General features: G+C 43.8%; 1 protein-coding gene across 1 annotated transcript in view; it reads right to left on the reverse strand.

Annotated features, from left to right (window-relative positions):
* snx17 (sorting nexin 17) overlaps positions 1 to 19782 on the reverse strand; it is a 39683-nt gene extending 19901 nt beyond the window's left edge. Inside the window, exons 1-5 of the mRNA XM_062550374.1 lie at positions 19054 to 19782; positions 13493 to 13567; positions 10567 to 10684; positions 7838 to 7902; positions 2252 to 2362 (exon numbers count right to left, since the gene is read on the reverse strand). Of these exons, the coding sequence (XP_062406358.1) occupies positions 2252 to 2362; positions 7838 to 7902; positions 10567 to 10684; positions 13493 to 13567; positions 19054 to 19113 (429 nt within the window). The 5' untranslated portion in view covers positions 19114 to 19782. The remainder of the gene's footprint in view (positions 1 to 2251; positions 2363 to 7837; positions 7903 to 10566; positions 10685 to 13492; positions 13568 to 19053) is intronic.

Here is a 19782-nt window from a genome sequence, read left to right on the forward strand (position 1 = left end):
CAAAAGCCACAGACAATCAGAACAGGTCTCCGATCCAGGATGCTCCAAAGATAATTGATTCAGGGTGGTGTGGATCTGTTCTCATTTAGCAGGGGAGAGTGCACCCGGCCTCGTTAGTTCTGTTGTAGATCTATGGAAGCCTCTAAGCCTTGTAAGTGTCATTACAAAAAACGTACACAATTCTAATAACTCAAATACAATGTATGCATTGTCTTTCCTCATAATAATGCGTTTGCATTTGTCATGCTAGTAAAACCAAGACACTTTTTTGTTTATCATTGTTGCCAGACACGCCACACATTATGCAAATTGTCTTTATTTTCCATGTTCTGTGTCAGGCTGTGTATTTGAGCACAACATGCACGCTTATTAGAGAGAGCTTTGTTTTCACAATGGCACTTAGAAGAGAGAGATGAGACAGACAAAAAAAACACACACAAAAAGAAAATGTACAAAAGAAGCATAACATATAACCAGGGACAAGGACATCTTACACAAAGTGCAATGGCAGGTACAGATAATCTGAAAAAAGAGGACTACAGCTAAAATCTATGAGGAATTCGGCTGACGGCGGCCGCCGACAACTCGGAAAGGGAAAAGCTGTCCAGTGGAAATGTGGAGGGGTGTTTGAAGCATGAGCCCGAGAGAAAAGGTCAAACCCCCTCACTGTGAGCCAACAGGGTCCATCTGTGCAATTTCTCTCCCTTCAGGAGCGGAGGGCTGGGGAGCCAGGGGAGGGGACGCAAACTTCCAGACAACTTTGACTTCTCCGAGGCAGTGACCCAAATTGGGCTGTCCGACAGGCCAAGGCTACTCTGATCGATGGACTTTTGTGCCTGCAGGCAATCGATCCCATCTGCTTTGGAAGCATTTTCCCGGGCCTGAGAATTCTATTGCATTTTTTTTTCCACCCCTTCCTTTCTCTGGTTAATGGACAAAAGAGGTCTTATGACCAAGTCACTCGAGCGGGACAGAGAGAGCTTAGGGTTTACAGTACACTTGGGCACTTAACCACTTTATAGCCCTCTGGTTGCAGTTAGGGGCAACTGGAACCAAAGTGATTACAGTGAAGGACTTTAAGGACATGTGCACTCACTGCAAAGGCATTCTGACGTGTGGTCACCTGAGTGCAGCTCGAGACGCAGGACACACAAGCACACAAACAACACACGCTAACACATAGGTGCATGGATAATGGGAGTTAAACACACTCACAAATACCACACACACACACACACACACACAACAGACAAACAAACACACACACATACACACACGCATAGCATGGACAATTGAGCAAACACACACACACACACACACACACAAACAAACACAAAACCACACTCACACAAACACACACACACACACACACACACACACACACAAGACTGCTTCTGCACGTCAGACAAAAAGTGTGTGATAGACTACAGCTGAGAGCGCAATGCACCTCAGCTTGAGCCTCAGGAAATGAGCTGACTCAAGGTAACCTTTGGATGTGCAAGATGGTGAAGGACATGACAAACATGGAGGGAGAGAGAGAGAGAGAGAGAGGGAGAGAGAGAAAGAAATAACACTATAAAGAGAGGTAGAATGACTGAGAGAAACAGAAATAGCAAATATGTCTGCTGATAACGCATCCCGTTTGTCAGCATAGTACACTGTCAGTTGGTTCCATAAATGTGCAATGACAGTGAGAACTGCATGACACATTCCTCCGCTCAATTCACAGCACTAGTTGCCAGGGCCAATGTTTTTTTGACACCACCCGGGTTATGTAGAGTTGATAGACTGAACCCAAGAGGGGCTTTTGCGTGCTTCATGTACAGGACAGATGGATAAGTGCCTGTCGGAGCACTGGAATGAACTCTGGAGCGGTCCACAAAAAAAAAAAAAGGAATAAAAAAGGAACAAGCAAACAATGGTTTCACAGCCTATTACACCTCATTGCTGGCAGCCATATGTGCAGGCTGGCATCACTCTGGGCGCGTTTTTTTTTTTTTTTTTTTTACGATTTTTTTTTCGACGGCTGGTCGGATGGGCGGAGGACACAGAGGGCAGACTGTAGACACAGCCTTTGGCAGCAGGACACAGGAAATGAAAGAAAATCGAAAGGTGGATATGAAAAGGTGGGAAAGAGGGAGGGAGAAGGAGAGAGAGAGAGAGACAGAAGAAGAGAGAGGGGGCAGTGCCTTGTGTGGGTATACTGAGGGGGGGGGCCTCAGTCACAGTATCCCAAGAAGATGTACAGTACCTCCAGAACGTCCTCCGTCTGGTCAGACGTGAGGATGTTGACTCGCACTTTCTGACCGTTGGACAGGTGCACCTCCAGCTGGACCTCCTCTGTGGGGATCTGCTGTGTTTCCTGAGGGAGAAGCAACACAGGCAGGGGTCAGACAAAGAGACAGTGAGAGAGAGAGAGAGATAAAGAGAGAGAGAGAGAGAGAGAAAGAGAGAGAGAGAGAGAGTGAGAGAGAGAGAGAGTGAGAGAGAGAGTGAGAGATACTTAGACAGACAGAGGTAATGTGATCTGGATCTAGCTCTTACTGAAGGCAATACACCAATAATCTACCTCACAAAGTTCTGGACAAACTCAAAGCAGCAGTACAAATGGGTTGCATCAACACATTGAACATCTACCGGTCACTTGGATATGTAAGCTATAATTCATGAGGAAAACGTTTGAATGAATATGACTATAATTAATAATTATATCATAATATGACTATAATCAAAATATTTATTCAGTCAGGACCACTTTGTCTCGAAGATAGCATTATACTATTGCATGATATTCCTTTTAGCGGTATGCTCTGTTTTGGGGGGAGCCCTGCCCTTCAATGTTCAAACATGGAAAGTCCAAGGCAGAGGAGAGCAGCAATAAACCCCCCATGGGGTACAGAAGAGAACAAACATCAATGACAAAACATTGCAATCAGCAAAGCTGTTAGACTGACAGTCAGCTGGGCCATCCAGGGAAGGTTTCCAAAGTGATTTCATGCTCCCTTTAAAGAGTATTGTTTTTGTAAGTACCAAAATACATTATTTTGGTATATAATATTTTCATATTGTGTGGCTACTGTATTTTGAAGTTTATTTCTACAGTATGCACTTAACATTAGGGACATTGCAGGTCAATTTGAGGTGTGCACCCCTAAATATTCTGCTTGGGCTGATTATATTTTTAGAAAGTGCCTACAGAACTCATAATAGAAAAAGGTTAGTCTGTTGCCCTGGTGGTAGATAATGTTGGCTGTGGATTTTACTTCTTTTTGCCTTTCAATCAAGTCAGGCTTATACAGCGGGGAGTTCTGCCATTTACAATAGTCTGCTTTCCAGGGGGTTTCAGGCCTGTAAGTATGAAGAGTCAAAGTAACAATAATTAAATATAAAGTAAATTACAAAGTAAAATGTCATGTAAGTCATATCACCAAGTATCAAATTTAAATATATCAACGATTATTAAATGTAATCTAATTTAAAGTTTAAATCAATGTAATTTGAATTTTGAATTACATTACACTTTAAATCAATTGAATAAGAAGTTGAATTAATTTGAAGTCATACATTACATTTACATTTCTCTGTTGTTCTCATTTTGAATGAGACTTAAAATTTCAGCCTCATGCAATTCCGTGCGCCACCATTTAATTCGAACGCCTTTACTTCAGACTTTGCACTTTGGTACTTCAAGGTTGTACTGTCACTGTCAATCATGCTATGTCCCCCGCCCCCCGCCCATCCACTGAATCTGAGTTGATTTATCAGGTCTTTAGGAAGACTCACTCACTCCGGGCGAAATTATCACCACGTTGTACACTGTACACCGAGGTGGGAGTAACAAAAAAAACAAATCAATGGCGGTGGCTCCGGGGGTCGTAACTGGAAATATTAAATGTGAATAAAGGTTTCTTGACCACTTTTAATGGCTTATTTTGATACGGTTTATTGATATGCTAAACAAATGTGTTCAGGACACACTATCATTGAAGGTTAGCTTGTTAGCTTGTAAGCTTGTTGACCCATTATAACCAATTGAAAACACATAGCAAGCTAGGCGACTAGATAGTTAGCACGCTGATATGAACTGTGGTGTTTCTGTAGATTATGAATTGTTGTCAACATGAAAACATTCAAACGGATTTTTGTGTGTATGCCACTTGAACATACTTGGGCTAAATAAACCCGTCTAGCTAACAGAACACTAAGCTAACCACTAACCACTAAGCTAACCTGTTGACCACTGAGCCGAAACGCTAGGTGTGTGACAACTGGACAACACCCCCTGGGTGAAATTTTAGCAGGCGTATTTCGCGCAAAGACAGTAGAAGATCTCGCATGGTGACATGCTCTGTGGAAACCCAGCGTCAGACGAAGGACGAAGGCTCTAGTGATGGTGATGAAGTGGGGGAAACTATTACTAAAGAACTGATAAATCGACTCAGATTCAGTGGATGGGCGGGGGGCGGGGGACATAGCATGATTGACAGGTGACAGTACAACCTTGAAGTACCAAAGTGCAAAGTCTGAAGTAAAGGCGTTCGAATTAAATGGTGGCGCACGGAATTGCATGAGGCTGAAATTTTAAGTCTTATTCAAAATGAGAACAACAGGCAAATGTAAATGTGATGTATGACTTCAAATTAATTCAACTTCTTATTCAATTGATTTAAAGTTTAATGTAATTCAAAATTCAAATGACATTGATTTAAACTTTAAATTAGATTACATTTAATAATCGTTGATATATTTAAATTTGATACTTGGTGATATGACTTACATGACATTTTACTTTGTAATTTACTTTATATTTAATTATTGTTACTTTGACCCTTCATATGTAAGCACTGACATTTGGTGTGTGTGTGTGTGTGTGTGTGTGTGCGTGTGTGTGCGTGTGCGTATTCCAAGTACACTCATGAGGCTCCTTAAGTCTTTGCCTGAGCACTCTGCAGATTCATCTTCCTCCAGCACCCCTACTGGCTTGGGGGGGGGGGGGGGGGGGGGGGGTGTTGGAGACATTGAGAGGGATGTGGGAGGCACGCCGCCGTGGCCGTAAATCTCCGTGGCGCTGATGAAATGACAAGGCAAGCCTGATCTGATAACCCAGGGTGCATTGCTCTACTGCTGCCGCAGAGAAGCCAGTGAGGAGAGGGGGAGCAGAGGAGGAGAGGAGCGGAGCGGAGGAGGGGGCACAGTGCAGACAGGCTCAGACTGCATAATGAGACAGCTACTGCGCTCTGTCTGTGTGTGTGTGTGTGTGTGTGTGTGTGTGTGTGTGTGTGTGTGTGTGTGTGTGTGTGTGTGAAAGTGAGAGAGTGAAAGAGTGAGGGATAGCAAATATGTGTGTGTGCATTGTGCTATGTGCAATCAGGTGTGTGTGTATGTGAGAGTGAAAGAGTGAAAGAGTGAGAGAGAGTAAATATGTGTGTGTGCATTGTGCTATGTGCAATCAGGTGTGTGTGAAATTGAATGCATGTTGCATACTTATGCGTACAGTGTGTGAAGTGTACACAAGGTGCATGATGTACATAAGGGAGGGGGATTAACAGATAGGCACAGCAGCATCAGTTAAGCCCCTAAAACCTTAACCACAAAGTCTGAAGAACATATACAGGTAAGCCTAACACAGATGTAGTGTAGATACAGCAGCATCAATACAACTTTGCTTTGTTTCTTTGTTGTTCTGTTTGTTTGTTGGTTTGTTTGTTGTACTTTCCCGTATTTTCTTTGTTTTATACTGTATTTTCCTTCCACTATGTAAAACGACCTTGGGTTTGAGAAAGGTGCCATACAAATGAAACGGTTAAAAATAATTAACTGTTGCTGGAGACATTCAGGCTACAACAATTGCGTTTGCGAGCACCGATACACCAACACAAGCCCTGGGCCCGACAAGAGAACACACATCCTAACAACCACATCAGCCACAACGAGCACAACATTACACACGTCACCATAGAAATAACCATAAACAAACTAGCGCGCAGGGTAAACATCACTGCCGCCAGAGGCATACTATGGGAGCATAATACCGGCTCCAGTCCACACAAAGGACAAAGCACTCAAGTCATAGCCGAGTGCTCAACCATTCATAAGTACGCCATTGGCTGCTGATAAATAAACACAAATCCGAGTCTCTGAATAGTAGTTCTTCAACAGAGATTGTAAATCAATACCGTTATTCACAACATGGAGCACTTCTAGAACACGGCCAGATTGCGTACAATGTTATGAGGGTCCACCTCACGGAATGAGTGTCGTGCATGGTGGTCTTTTGGGGTTAAAGGTCAAGATACTGATTTGATTCATGGCACATGTTTGTATTATATTGATAGCCGTCACATATCAGGAATAGCTCCCTAAATACTTAGAGGAAAGCACCCAGTGATTACATCAACATTGCTTTAAGGGAAAAAATGCACCTACGTAGCAGAGCAAATCGGACAAGGACTAACCTGTCAAAATCATCTACAGAACAGATAGTTGCATGTTGCAACACAAGGCCTTAGGGAGGGCCTTTCAAGGTAATCATTATTGGAGAGGGGATGTTGTCTCTATTTTAGCGTGTTTCAGTGTAAAACTATATACTAACATTAATGACCTAAGAACACTGGCCAAAGGGGATCTTTGACTTTGAACTCGGAGCAAGGCACTGACCATGCCTACTGTTTGAACAAGAATGGAACAATATTTGCAAAATCAGAGAGTCAATCTTAACTCCAGAGATTGCAGCATGCATTAAGACCATGTTGTTTTCTTGTAGAGCTAAACTTTAGGGAAAATGATGCATTTACCATCTACAAATCTATTAAATAAAAAAAACTGGGCACTTAAAATGCCTAAATCTTTGTACGGCTAATTAAAACAGTTCTGCCTTGACAAATGGGAGTTAAATTCCAGAGGAAATAGAAAACATATCTAGCTTGGATTGTGCTTGCAGGGGCACTAGCTTGTATTAATAGCACTTAAATTCTTACCAAGACTTTTGGAATGGGCAGATTTATCACTGTTCTACCTAAGAAAGCAGCGCCGCATTGATGGATCACATAGTCAATACACCCCAACGCCCAATTCAGACGGGTCATTGATTTGGGGATCACTTATGAATTCCCTTCAATAGCTGTGCTGACTGGCAAATAACAGATTGCAAAGAAGAAGGTCACAGAGAATGAGAATGAAATTGGGATTTAATTCTTTGACATGAGAATGCAGCTCCAAATTTGAATAGTGACCTTCACTAGAACATTGTTGTGGAGCTGTCCCAGCCAAGAATGAATACTTTATCAGGAACTATTTAAATGGTCTGTTCAACTGCTGATTCAGATGGCAAGCACAGACTCTCTCTCTCTCTCTCTCTCACACACACACACACACACACACACACACACACACACACACACACACACACACACACACACACACACACACACACACACACACACAAAGACACACACAGACACACACAGACACACACAGACACACACAGACACACACACACACGATTACGAAACCGTAAACAACAGAAACATGCACAACCCACAGCAATGGTAAACAGAGATTGCTTTGGCTTTTCCAGTCAAATCAAAATGCAAAGGCAGACAGACAGAGGAGACAGTGACTTAAGGCAGTGTAGTCAAATGACAGGATTAAGAAAATGTGTACCCTGCGCTTTTTAGGTACATTCCAGGCTTGCAGAGTATTGGTAAACACTGGCCATCCTGATCCTATACATCCCAAATGAAGACTACTAAGAGATAGGAGATGCTATGAATCCTCATGTGGCCCATTTAAGGCCAACGTTACCTGTGTCCAGGTGTGCTCAGGTGCGCTCTCTTACCTGCTGGGCTTTCCTCAGGAAGCTGTTGAACATCTCGCTGGTTCCTAGCATAGGGTCTTGTCTCACTGTTAGGGCGAGGAAAGGTGTTGTTAGGCCCATGTCAAAAATATATACACACATAACAATCGTATGCAAGTTATCAGAAGTCATCCTAGATCAGTTCAAGATGACAGCGGCCTGCACTGGTTTAATGAAGTCAACGCTACACCATGATGTCATGAAGGGAGTGTACTGTATATTAGCGGCACAATGGAACCACATGATCTCATCTTTTCCAGTCCACTGTTTAGGTTAACTAAAGCTAACAACTATGAACGTCTATGAACAAAAAAAAGCCAATACGCTGCCATCACATGTAAAATATGAAGTGGACCGCCATCATTTTACTTTTATGAGAAGCTCGTGGAGTGAGCTACTGAATGATTGACAGAGAGAAAACATATTAAAAGTTCCTTTTAACAGCAAGAAACAAACTGGTCAGCAACTGTCCGGCTGTTGATGGCTGTTAATTATTACTAACACGGGGAGAAAAAAAAAAAAAAAAAAACACCGCCACCAGCAGTGGGGCCAGTTTTCAGCATGAGCAGCCAACATTCCCAACTGAGAACTGACCTGCAATGAAAATACTTATAAAAAATAAAAAAGGTAGTGCAGCTGAAAAATGTTAGGGAAAATATATTTTTTTTATTTGCGCTGGCTTCTTGTTTACGTTTTGTGGTCTCCTTAACCCTTGAAGTGTGTCCACTCTAAATGTCGTCTGTGGAAAGTAAACAGGGGGGGCGTTCGTGGAGGGTGTCCAGTGTTTATTTTCACGCTCGTCCCGGGCGTGCCCCTGCTACGCCGCGCTCACAGATGGTGACCCCAACAGCCCACGCCACCACACCGCAGATGTGCACAAAATGAACTTATTCACTCAGGGAGCTGCCGGAGAGTGTGTGTGTGTGTGTGTGTGTGTGTGTGTGTGTGTGTTTGTGTCCGTATGCTGACAGGAGTCTGTGTGTGTGTGTGTGTGTGTGTGTGTGTGGTTTGTATGTATGTATGTGTGTGTGTGTGTGTGTGTGTGTGTGTGTGTGTGTGTGGGGTAAGTCTGCGGGCAGAGCTCTGTGTGTGTGTGTGTGTGTGTGTGTGTGTGTGTGTGTGTGTGTGTGTGTTGGCAAAGCTGCCTGCCTATGTGTGTGTGTGTGTGTGTGTGTGAGTGAGTGAAAGGGAGTACGTTTGTATGGTGGTTTGTTTTCCGTAACTGTGTAAAAACTATGATGTAACTGTGCGAGGCTGGGCCAGCTGAGAACAGCCTGTGTTGCTCCCAGACTATGAGCAAACACGCTCAACAAGGCTTAGCTTGTTTGGCGCAATGGGCCAAAAGTCCAGTGGATTAGAACAAATGCTTCACGGGGCTACCTGCCCCATTTACTTTTCTTCTTGATTTGAGTGTGTGCAAGCACGAGTGTGTGTGTGCGTGCACATGTACAGTATGCAAGTGTGTGTGTGTGTGTGTGTGTGTGTGTGTGTGTGTGTGTGTGTGTGTGCGCGCGCAACACTTGTCAGTGTGCGTTAGTCACCTCTGGCCCTGTTCCTGCTGAATAGTTTGGCAACAGTGTCCATTTGGCCATAATTTCACTAGAGAGTCAGAGCGGCCAGGACTGGACAAAGGAGAGGAGCGGAGTAGAGCCGCAAAGGCCCGGGAGGGTTAATAAAACCAGGTGTTTCAGCAAAAAAAATGACCCCGACCTCAGCTACCCCCCCATTTCTGCATCAGCTCTCCCCACCATTTGTGCATTCATTTACTTTTCCCGTCATCTTTTGTCCAATCTGTAGCATGCAGCTGCAGCTCCAACTTGGAGCCTCCATGTTGTTACAGTAATTAATATTAATATAAACATTACCATGCTGAATCATCATTATTTTGGACATACCGTAATTTTCGGACTATTAGCTAATTTTGATAATTTTCTTCAGCTATGAGGTTAATACAGGGGAGCAGTTAATATGGTGTTAATATGGTTTTGTTTCTTTCAACTTGCATAAAACACTGTCCTGCAGCTTATACACAATGCAGCTTATATGCGGGAAATTACTGTAAACTTCACATTTCGTCTCTGTGGAAATGGGAAAAGGTATGAGTTCGACTTCAGTATGGACTTTAGGCTACAGGAGGCAATGGAAGCAAACAGGTAGGCCGACGACAGCCTAGGCTAAACAAACAGGATATGTGCTGTTTCTTCACAATTACTGGGTTGAACACACACAGTGGGTCATGTAAGGACTCTGTTCATGTTGTACAGCACTTGTCATGACATTGACATTGATTCTCCTAGGAGGCATAAAAGCACTGTTTAGTACCTGCCCTCATAGCACAGCTTGTAGGCGTTTTGGCTGCTTTAGCCGCTAGTATCTGGCTAACTCGCGTCAGACAACACCGATTTTCTTTACGTTTTTTTTTTTTTTTTCCGAACGACAGCATTCCGTAAACATGATCGGCTGAGCTCCCTCCGTGTCAAAATTAGCCTAAGTTCTCCTTTAAGTCATGGGGGGGGGGGTTCAGTCAGTGCCACAGGTCTGGGGGGATGGCATGGATAGGTGGCTAGGAGGCTGCTATAGGATCAAAGGCACTCCATAAAAATGCTGCAGCATTGGAGAGTCCCACCTCTTGAGGTTGAACTATGACCTTGGCTCTGCTGAAGTAAAGAGAGAGAAAGGGAGGACAGAGGAGGACTTCTTTGGGTGCTTACCGGCCTGCATGTACTTCTCCAGCTGCTCCCTCCTCTGCTCCACCTCTGCGGGCGTCAGGGTGAAGATCTTCTTGGGAGGGAAGGCAGGCACCACATTGTTCCCATATTCCTTCTTAATCTGGTGGGAAGAAAACAAATACAAAACATTATTCCTGACCTTATTTTAATTTCAAAAAACAAAAACATTTTTGGGGGCTTTTTCTGCCTTTTAATGATAGATACAGTGGAGAATGACAGGAAGTGAATGGGAGAGAGAGCAGGGGTGGGATCCGGAAAGGACCACGGGGCGGGAATCGAACCCGGGTCGCCGGCGTATGGTGCAGGTGCCCCAGCCAGTTGCGCCACAGCTGGGGCAAAAAACAAAAACATTTCTAAATGTCTCCAGAGTTTTGAAAAGCTGTTCATCTCCTTAGTTAATGTTAAGAATGAGAGCTCCAGTGGGCCTCCTTGAGGTACAAGTAAAACGATAATTATTCATTCACAATAAGGGGATTCATGATTAGTTTAGAGATACTGGAAACGAGCTTCCTTCCAGCAGCAATAACGGAAATTATTATCTCATTACGTTCAGATTGCTATGAACCAACACAGACTCAACTACAGTTCAAAACATTGCTGCCCCAGATTCTCCCAGTTTGCATTCCCCAAATTCATTCAGAGCCAGGTCTGAATGAACTACTGTAGAGCAGGGATTCCCAAATTGTGTTATCGTGAACCGGTGGTTCGCGAGCTGCTTCTACAGGGGTACGCGAGATGAAAAGGGCTATGGCGGAGAGGTGTTGGAAATTAACTTTTTAAATCATTTATAATTAATACACAATTCCAAATCAGGTCATAATGGTATATCATCTGTAAACGCTATAGTAGGCTATGTCTTCGTTAAAAAAAGGGCGGCTTATTAAACACGATGCCTGGAATGCGGCAATAGAATGTGTTGTTTTTAAACGTGTCGATGGTGGGGGTACGTGAGCCGAGTCAAGACAAAGAAAGTGGTACGTGGGGGAAAAAAAGTTAAGGAACCACTGAACTAGAGGATGATCGTCCATGTACACAGTCGGACCAAGATGACACAGTGTTATCCAAAAGACCACCCAGTCTTATGGACCCTTCCTGATCTACTTGCAAAATCTCTGTCTGTCCCTTACATGTTTCTGTACCCTGCAGTTCATTTCACCAACACAAGCTACAAACTCAAACACGCGCCAATTGAAACTGAGGCTGACACAAACTAAACAGAAGAAAAACTGGATGACGTGGGGACACGAGGGGAGAATATGAATCCAACCTGCCAACCTGGCAACCATAACTCAACCCTCAACCAGAGGCCCATTTATGCAGCCACATGGGGGGGGGGGGGGGGGGGGGGCACTGGGAAATGTGTGCTGCCTGCAACATTTGTTGAATGTGACAAGGACACATATTATGCCAGCAGCCTTATTAGCATTTCCAATTTGGCCATGGAAAGTGGTTTGCAGGAAGATTGAGGAGGATCTCAGGGCTTTAGGCTCCACCACTGAAACCCGTGCGTGTGTGTGTGTGTGTGTGTGTGTGTGTGTGTGTGTGTGTGTGTGTGTGTGTGTGTGTGTAGGAGTGGGGGTTTGATCCGACTGGGGTCGAAGGGGCTCCTGTTACCTAGCAACAGTGACTGGCGGAGTGGGATGAGCAGCCTTGAAGAAAGAATCTCTGAAGCTCAGGCTACTTTCTTATCATTTATTCAGCGTACAGCCACGCCGCCAGGGGAGATTCCGCCTCGTCCTCAGGGCAGGTGTATTCCTATTCACAGAGGTGACTGGCTGAGCAGCAACTGATAATTATGCCTTCAAAAGGTTTTTAATCAACGTATCCAATGAATGGAAAAAAAACTACAACTACAAGTTTCCTAATGACGCATCAGTCAAGACTACCAACGTCATTACTTTGTGGAAACAGGTGTCCCCGGAAAACTCTTATCAACCAACCACGTACCAAAGATAACTATCTGAATGCAAAGAGCCAGACAGATGAAAAAAAACAAAGACAGAGACAGACGATAAAACCCGAAACCTGTGTTTGCCTCTTCTCTACCTCACACATACTCATTTTAGGCTGGAATGCACAACCATCACCTGCAATTAGAAAACAAACTCCTCATCTGAGCCAGTGAAATCCCTCCATCCACCACCACTGCATTCCACCCAGCGCCAAGGGGGAAACTCCTGCACCCTCAACGCAACGATCTGACCACCTCCATCTGCCTAAGCTGATGTCTACTTGAGTCACGACACGTGTTCCAAGTTAGACAGTTCGGGCCTACATTGCTCTATTACCGCCGTTGCTGCTTATGGAAGTTTTAACTTCTGGCAGACCGCACTAGGCACGTAACTGCAGTGTTCCATTTGCGGAACGTATGCTGTAACAATTAGCTTCCACTATAATCAATGGTACTGGCTACAACAGACATGATAGCAACGAGCACATTATTATTATTATTATTTTACGTTCCGCAAACAGAATAGCCTGGCCATAGCCCTCCTACGTATTTCCGCTCAATTTTCATTTCCCTTCACTACGTCGTCTGGGTCTGCGGTATATTCACAGGTTTTCTCAAGACAAAAATTTGCACGTCCAATCAGTGAACAGAAGGAGTAGCTGAGAACGATGACGTTGAGGTTGTGCGCTAGTTTGAGCATGACACGTCACGACCAAACGTTAGCGATTGGTTAAGGCAGATCTGAGTGGCTCTGGGCAGATCCAATGGAATGGAATGGCAATGGAAAGTGTCCAGACTCTCTGTACATTATGAATGTACCAGAGTTTGGTAAGACCAGGCTACAAACAGAATGCTTGAGTTGTACTCCTGGTGTACTTATTATCCTTAAGACATTCACACGTTGAAGCCATAAAATGTCCAATAGCCCAAACTGAAGTGACTCTTGCGCTTACTTACTTGTTCATGAAGGCCCAGGAGTTGGCTGTAGCGAACTCTACAGTGAAGGACGCCGTTGACATGGATATTGTAGGCCTGCGGGGACAGATATGAAGAAAGAGGGGGGAGTGAGAGGGAATAATATATCGTGGAGGGAGAGAATTAGATAGATGAATAGCAAGAGAGAGAGAGAGAGAGAGAGAGAGAGAGAAAGGAGGGGATGGATAGAATAATATAACATGGAGAGATTACATTAGATAGATGAACAGCAAGAGAGAGAGAGAGAGGAGGGATGGAGAGAATAATATAACATGGAGATAAAACATTAGATAGATGAAGCGCAAAAGAGAGGGGGAGGTGTATGAGAGAGAGAAAGACAAGAGAGGGAGAAGGACACAGAGAAAGAGAGAGAGAGAGAGAGAGAGAGAGAAAAAAAACACAAATGTGTTAGAGGGAGATGTATAATTGCCTCCCATTCATCCCATTTGTCAACGTCATTCATGACTCATACAACTGAGAGTGAGTGTGCACAAGAGAAGTGGCCACGGTCAGCCGGTCAGTCAGCCAGCCAGCAGAGCTTTTTGCATGGTCTGCGATCGCTTCAAATGCTCCGACCCCGTCCCCTGGCTCCGCTCTGACAGTCGGAATCAGAAGCACAAGAGACGAGCAGAGAGAGACACTCACAATCTCCAGCGGGGCTCAGAGTCAGACGGAACCGGAGGAATACCAATTCACAGCAAAGGGATGGCATTTCTCAAGCAACGGAGAGGAGTCCCTCAGTGTAGCCTTGGCTAGCACACAACAACAACAGGCCTAACACAAAGGAACAATCAGGACATTTCCAAGCTCTCTCCACCATCCATCTACAAAAACAACATCTCTATGTGACAAACTGGAAAAGCAACTGATGTTGCTAAAGAACACTGACAAACACAAAGATGTGTTGACACTGACTGTTGAGAGTCATAGTGCACACTCAGCTGACTTGAACTTGATGCCCTGCTCAGATGCTGGGGAAGGGAGTTAAGCAGACAATCCCAAAGGGCCATTAGTTTTGCCCACAACAAACTAAAGACATCAGGCTGCTTCCTGTTAACCAAGAGGACTATACAAAAAAACAGAGAAGCCAGAGGTGGGTGGAATTTCGGCAAGCAGAGAGGAGAAGTGCTGGCAACAGCCTCACATTTCTGCTTTTCAGTTTTATGTGAACAATTTGGATGCTTTTGTGTAAACATTTCAAATGTGCAAATTCGCCACAATTGCTTGCCTCTGTTTGAAGAACGCACCTCTATACCACCATACTATATCTTCTCCTCAGACATCACTGCTATCTGACAATATGTGCCACTATGCATGCAACCAAACATAACGGTGAATGAGGGACTATGCTGAAGAAAGCAGTTTTTCCTCTTTTTGTTTGGTTAGTGTCAGCATCTAACGGTTCCATACTCATCAGAAAAGAAGGAAGGAAGAGTGAGCCAAACCCTTCTCGAATCTCACCCGGACTGCACATAAAGAGGTCAAGGTTAAATGTTAATTTTCTTTCCCTGGACAGTGGACACAGAGGTTAAACAGCACACTAAACAAGATGGTGTAGCCCTGGGATCCGAGGCAAATGTGGAAAATGTGTCTCGTCACTCATATTCCCTCGCCCCTTGTCTGCTCAAAGAGAGTGGTACTCAGCATCTCTGTTGTTTTCCCCAAAGAGCTGCTACCAGACATATATATGTATGGCTGCTACAGCCACAGAAAGCCAAAGAACATTTGAAAAATGCAATATGATGTAAGGCATCAGACAGTGGACAAATATCTGCTCCAACAGCTGACAAACTCTTATTCGCCTACAATGTTTACATTTCATATATAACACCTGACCTAACTACACTTAATATAGAAGAAAGGACACAGCAGAACATGAGGCAAGGCTGACACCATAACACAAGTTTAGTAAAGCTGAGCATCTAACGCAGTGTTGACTACCCGCATCCCCAAAAGTGGTGAAGAGAGATTTCTCAAAGCATGAACCAGATAAGAAGCGCTATCTCAACAGAGATGGCTTCCTGTCCCACCCATAACGATGCACCAACAGTTTATTTTTTGGGGGGCACGGTGCAGGCTTCCATTTACCGACACCAAGGGTATGCGTGTCTGTGGTGAAACCAGCGTCTTCCAGATGACTCACGTGCTCTGACGCTCACAACAAGCAGGCTGAGTCAAGGACAGACTGCCAGTCCTGGCAAGGTGGAGAATAGGGCAGACAGACCCAACTGCCCACGGGTGCAATCAATACAGGGCAGCATTGTGTGGAAGTCATTAACCCAGGGGATGGCAAGAAAAGTGCTGCTTAAGTGAAACAACAGTCTACAATAGTCCATGATGGGCACAAATCGCCTGGTGAACCCCTCGGCAATAAACTACAATTTGGCACAGAGCGCTCGTATAATGCCCAAAATAGAAAGGGAAGAGAACTGATCTCTTGCCAGAAGTCCACCCAAGGAAGCTACTTCAAGATGCATTTCTCCACACCTGTGTAGCCTTATGCAGCATCTACTATAGCTATTTGACAGTGAGTGACTCTTTTGTTCATATTTACAAGATGAGCGACGCTTTTAAGAGCAGACTGGTCAATTCTAAACCCACAGGCCTACATCAACATCTGCCACCAAGGGACATCAAAAAAGATGTTTTTGAAGATAACAGACATGAGCAATTTACTTTGATGTGTCGGTACAGTATGGTATGGTGTAAGTTCGTTTTTGGTATACAGATACATGAAGAACATAACTATGGCCCAATAACTACTAGCATGAGAGCCCAATATTTTGTCCAGAGCTGACCAGATGTTTTTGTTGTTTATCTGTGGACCTAGAGACTTCTGGTACAGGCACTTCTGCCGATCAGTGCGCTATCCCAAATGGTGTTGCTAGCCCTTTGCACTACAGCTGCACAATCAATCAATTTTGAAATCAAAATCGCAATTTGAACGAAAACAATTGGCTAATTGAAAAGGCTGCATTCATGATGATTTTTACATTCATGTCATCCTCTTTGTACGTCTGACACAGAAGCTCTTCTTACAAGAGAGTCCTCACCAATCAAAAATGGCCCAACTTAAAGCAAAACTCGGAATACTGAACAAGTGCTTGACTTTCAAAAATGATACCACAAATGAAATCACAATCGCAACAAGCTGTCAGCTGTCTGTCAACGCATTTAGATACTTTTTAAGAGGGTTTTACTACACATTACTACAGCCTGTGAGCTATAAACCAAGTCCAGCGCCTGGCCACATACTTCACTTCCTTACAGTTTCCAAGCTTGTTCTGGCGTGACGGAAACAAAGCAAACTATATCTGGCCATCTTTTCACTGTGCCTATAGTATCATGGCTTACAAAAAGAGTGGGCCACAGATTCATTCTTCCTGGCCAACAGGAACTGTAAGCCATCATAAAACAAGAGATTCTATCAACACAGGAAGCGTGCCACTAAAAAGTGCAGTTCCCCTTGTGTTTTTCCCCCTTTCCTGCATGTAGAGAGACCCTTTGCAAAGTATGCATATTTCTGGAAGGGATGGTTCCAAGGTACACCAGTGAAAACTCCTTGCTGATCCAGAATGAACCGACTTCTGAGGCTGCCGAATGTCACATGGACACAAAAAACACTTGTCTGAAATGAGAGCTTCTACACACAGAGAATATTTCCCCTGGGGAAGCCTTGCAACTGACTGGCATACAGTCAGGTACAGCATTGCATGTTTTGAAATAAATTGTTCAAAGCACTGCACTGCACTGCATTGAGCTATTCACAAAGAAAGGTAAAAATTGTATGTTTTTATCAGAGATCACATAGACCTAAAGGACGTGGATATGTGATCAAACAAAGATCTGAAAAATCATTAAGGCTACTTCATTTGATACTTGCACTAACAACAGACATGGTCTGTGACAGTTAGCGGTATAAAACTGGTTCAATCTCGGACAGGAGCTGTTGTTTGTTTTAAAATAAATCTGTCTCTATTTCATCTAAACAGCTTACAACCAATTGGACTGCAATCGTATGAAAGAAATGGCATGCTTCCACCCCACACAAGCCCTAACACCTCTCTCTAGACAACGCTCAAATCAAGTGGACAAGATAGCAAGGTTAGGCCTATCTTGTTTTAAATATGGCAAAACTATTACTTGTTGACAGAACACAGGCTTTCAGGGATAAGGCCTACACTCACAATTGCATTTTGCATTTATTCACTCAGAAGTCTCTTTTATCCAAAGCCACTTTGGAGGATTGAGGAATAACGTTTAAACTAAACTGCAGAAGAGATCTTATAATTAACCAAGATTCACTGTGTGATGCCATCAGAAAGACTCAAATAGCCTTTAAAATAACAAATAAATTCAACATCCTGGTGTGATCTGGGTGATGAAGGCAGGCACTCCTAAGTCAAGCACCTCAGAGTAGCAAGTCCCTGCAGCTTATGGTGAGTCTATCAGAGGATGAGTGCGAAATCTTAGAACTCTTACTCACTGCTGGTAGTATTATTCACAGGTTCAAAGTATACAAGGCAGCGATCATATTTGAATTGGTAGACAAACAGGGGTTTTCACACTTGACTGTCACAACCGTGATATAAGCCTCCTGACAAAATCAACAACATGACACATTTCTCAATCAGATCTGACATAAGACAATAGTTAGAGAGACTACTAAAGGCTGGTTGACTTCATATTTGTTCTTCTATGATGTAGGCCTGTAAGGACCTTAGAGCTTCAGTGAACTGTCGAGTCAGATCAGCTAGAGAGCAACTGAACGTTTTATCTCTTCTTTATTACAGAATATAAAGCAGCCTAATTGAACCTAGTCTATCATAGTCCACCCATGCATTTGTGGTCAAGTGTAGAAACTAAAGACTTACTCAAACCAAAAGGGTAGTAACAAAGTAGTAGTAACAAAGGGAACAGTGCCATATGAGGTTCAGAAGGACGCATTCTGATGCTCTTCTTCAGTAGAATGCGCCCTACTGCCATGCCATTGCGCAACTCTTCAACACAACTCATGTCAATCTAGAGGAGCGTGTTAGTAGTGAAACACAACTGGTATATTACAGGTGTGAGGAAAATATACGAATAACAACAATGTATGTGCCAGCACACACAATCAAAAAAGTAAACTGTCGCAGTTGGAGGAAGTGGCCATCGCTACAGAAAAGAGAAAACCAACATAAGGCCCACTGTCCATGTTTAAACAAGTGTCTACTGAATTGAATCTCTGCCCATTACACAACTGGGCTTTTATAAATGGTAGGCTATACGTGCAACTGTGGATACGTAACATTTGCTCAAAAGCTCTGGCGCATTTATTGCCAGGGTCCTGCATAATTTGAGGAAGAAGCATTCGGCTATCACCAGACCATCTAGTGGCCACAGTTTATACGTTTACTGCAGGGACTACAATAACGGTATTCTACAAATCCACTAGCTGCTATCCCTTTCATAATTGCCTACTGGCGAATTCCATCTAACCCAGAGGTATACCTGTCCACTGGGGGGGGGGGGACACAGGCAACAGCACGTAGGCTACTTACCACATACGTGGATCCATTTTCACCGGAACGGACCTCAGTCTCAGGAATGGAAAAATGCATTTTGGCTTTTAACGTAGATTCCCCAACAATTTGGCGAGAAGGCACCAGAGAACCAAGAATGCAAAAAGTTGCTTGATTCGTGAGAGGAAAAATAACAGAAGACGGCGGGCACAATCGCTCTCACTTGCTGGAGATAATCCACAGTTTCCTTGTTCCACGGAGTCCCGTTGTCAAAATCAGAGAGTCTCTTCAGTTAAAGTTCAGAAATTAAATTAAAAACTCATACGCCAGGGGCTAAACTTTCTTACTTTACCGTCTCTGCAGCAGCCATGTTGCGATTGTAGTGATAGGTGATTCCACCTTCATTGTTGGCATTTCTGTCCTGTTCGTCGAATCTCTACATCTAAACTGGCAAAGGTATCGACATTCTAGCAACGATATTTAAATAACCAAGACAATGTCCGTCGGGGTGCATCCCAGTAAAATGACAAGGGGAAAAAACAACTTTTCAAATACTCTGCATGAATATGAGTAACGCTAGGCTACTTTGGTTTGCAATCCCCCGTTTCAGACGACAACACGACCAGCATGCACGGTTAAAAAAATATAGGATTGTTGGTAACTCTTTGAGGTTTCCTACCCTTCAAGGTTAACCATTTTAAAGTCGAGCTACGGAGTAAAGGTCTAACATAAAATAAATGTGTTAGCGCTCAAGCGGCGTTTCCCCTG

Source organism: Sardina pilchardus, chromosome 12 (genome assembly GCF_963854185.1).
Source record: "Sardina pilchardus chromosome 12, fSarPil1.1, whole genome shotgun sequence".
Classification (NCBI taxonomy): Eukaryota; Metazoa; Chordata; class Actinopteri; order Clupeiformes; family Clupeidae; genus Sardina; species Sardina pilchardus.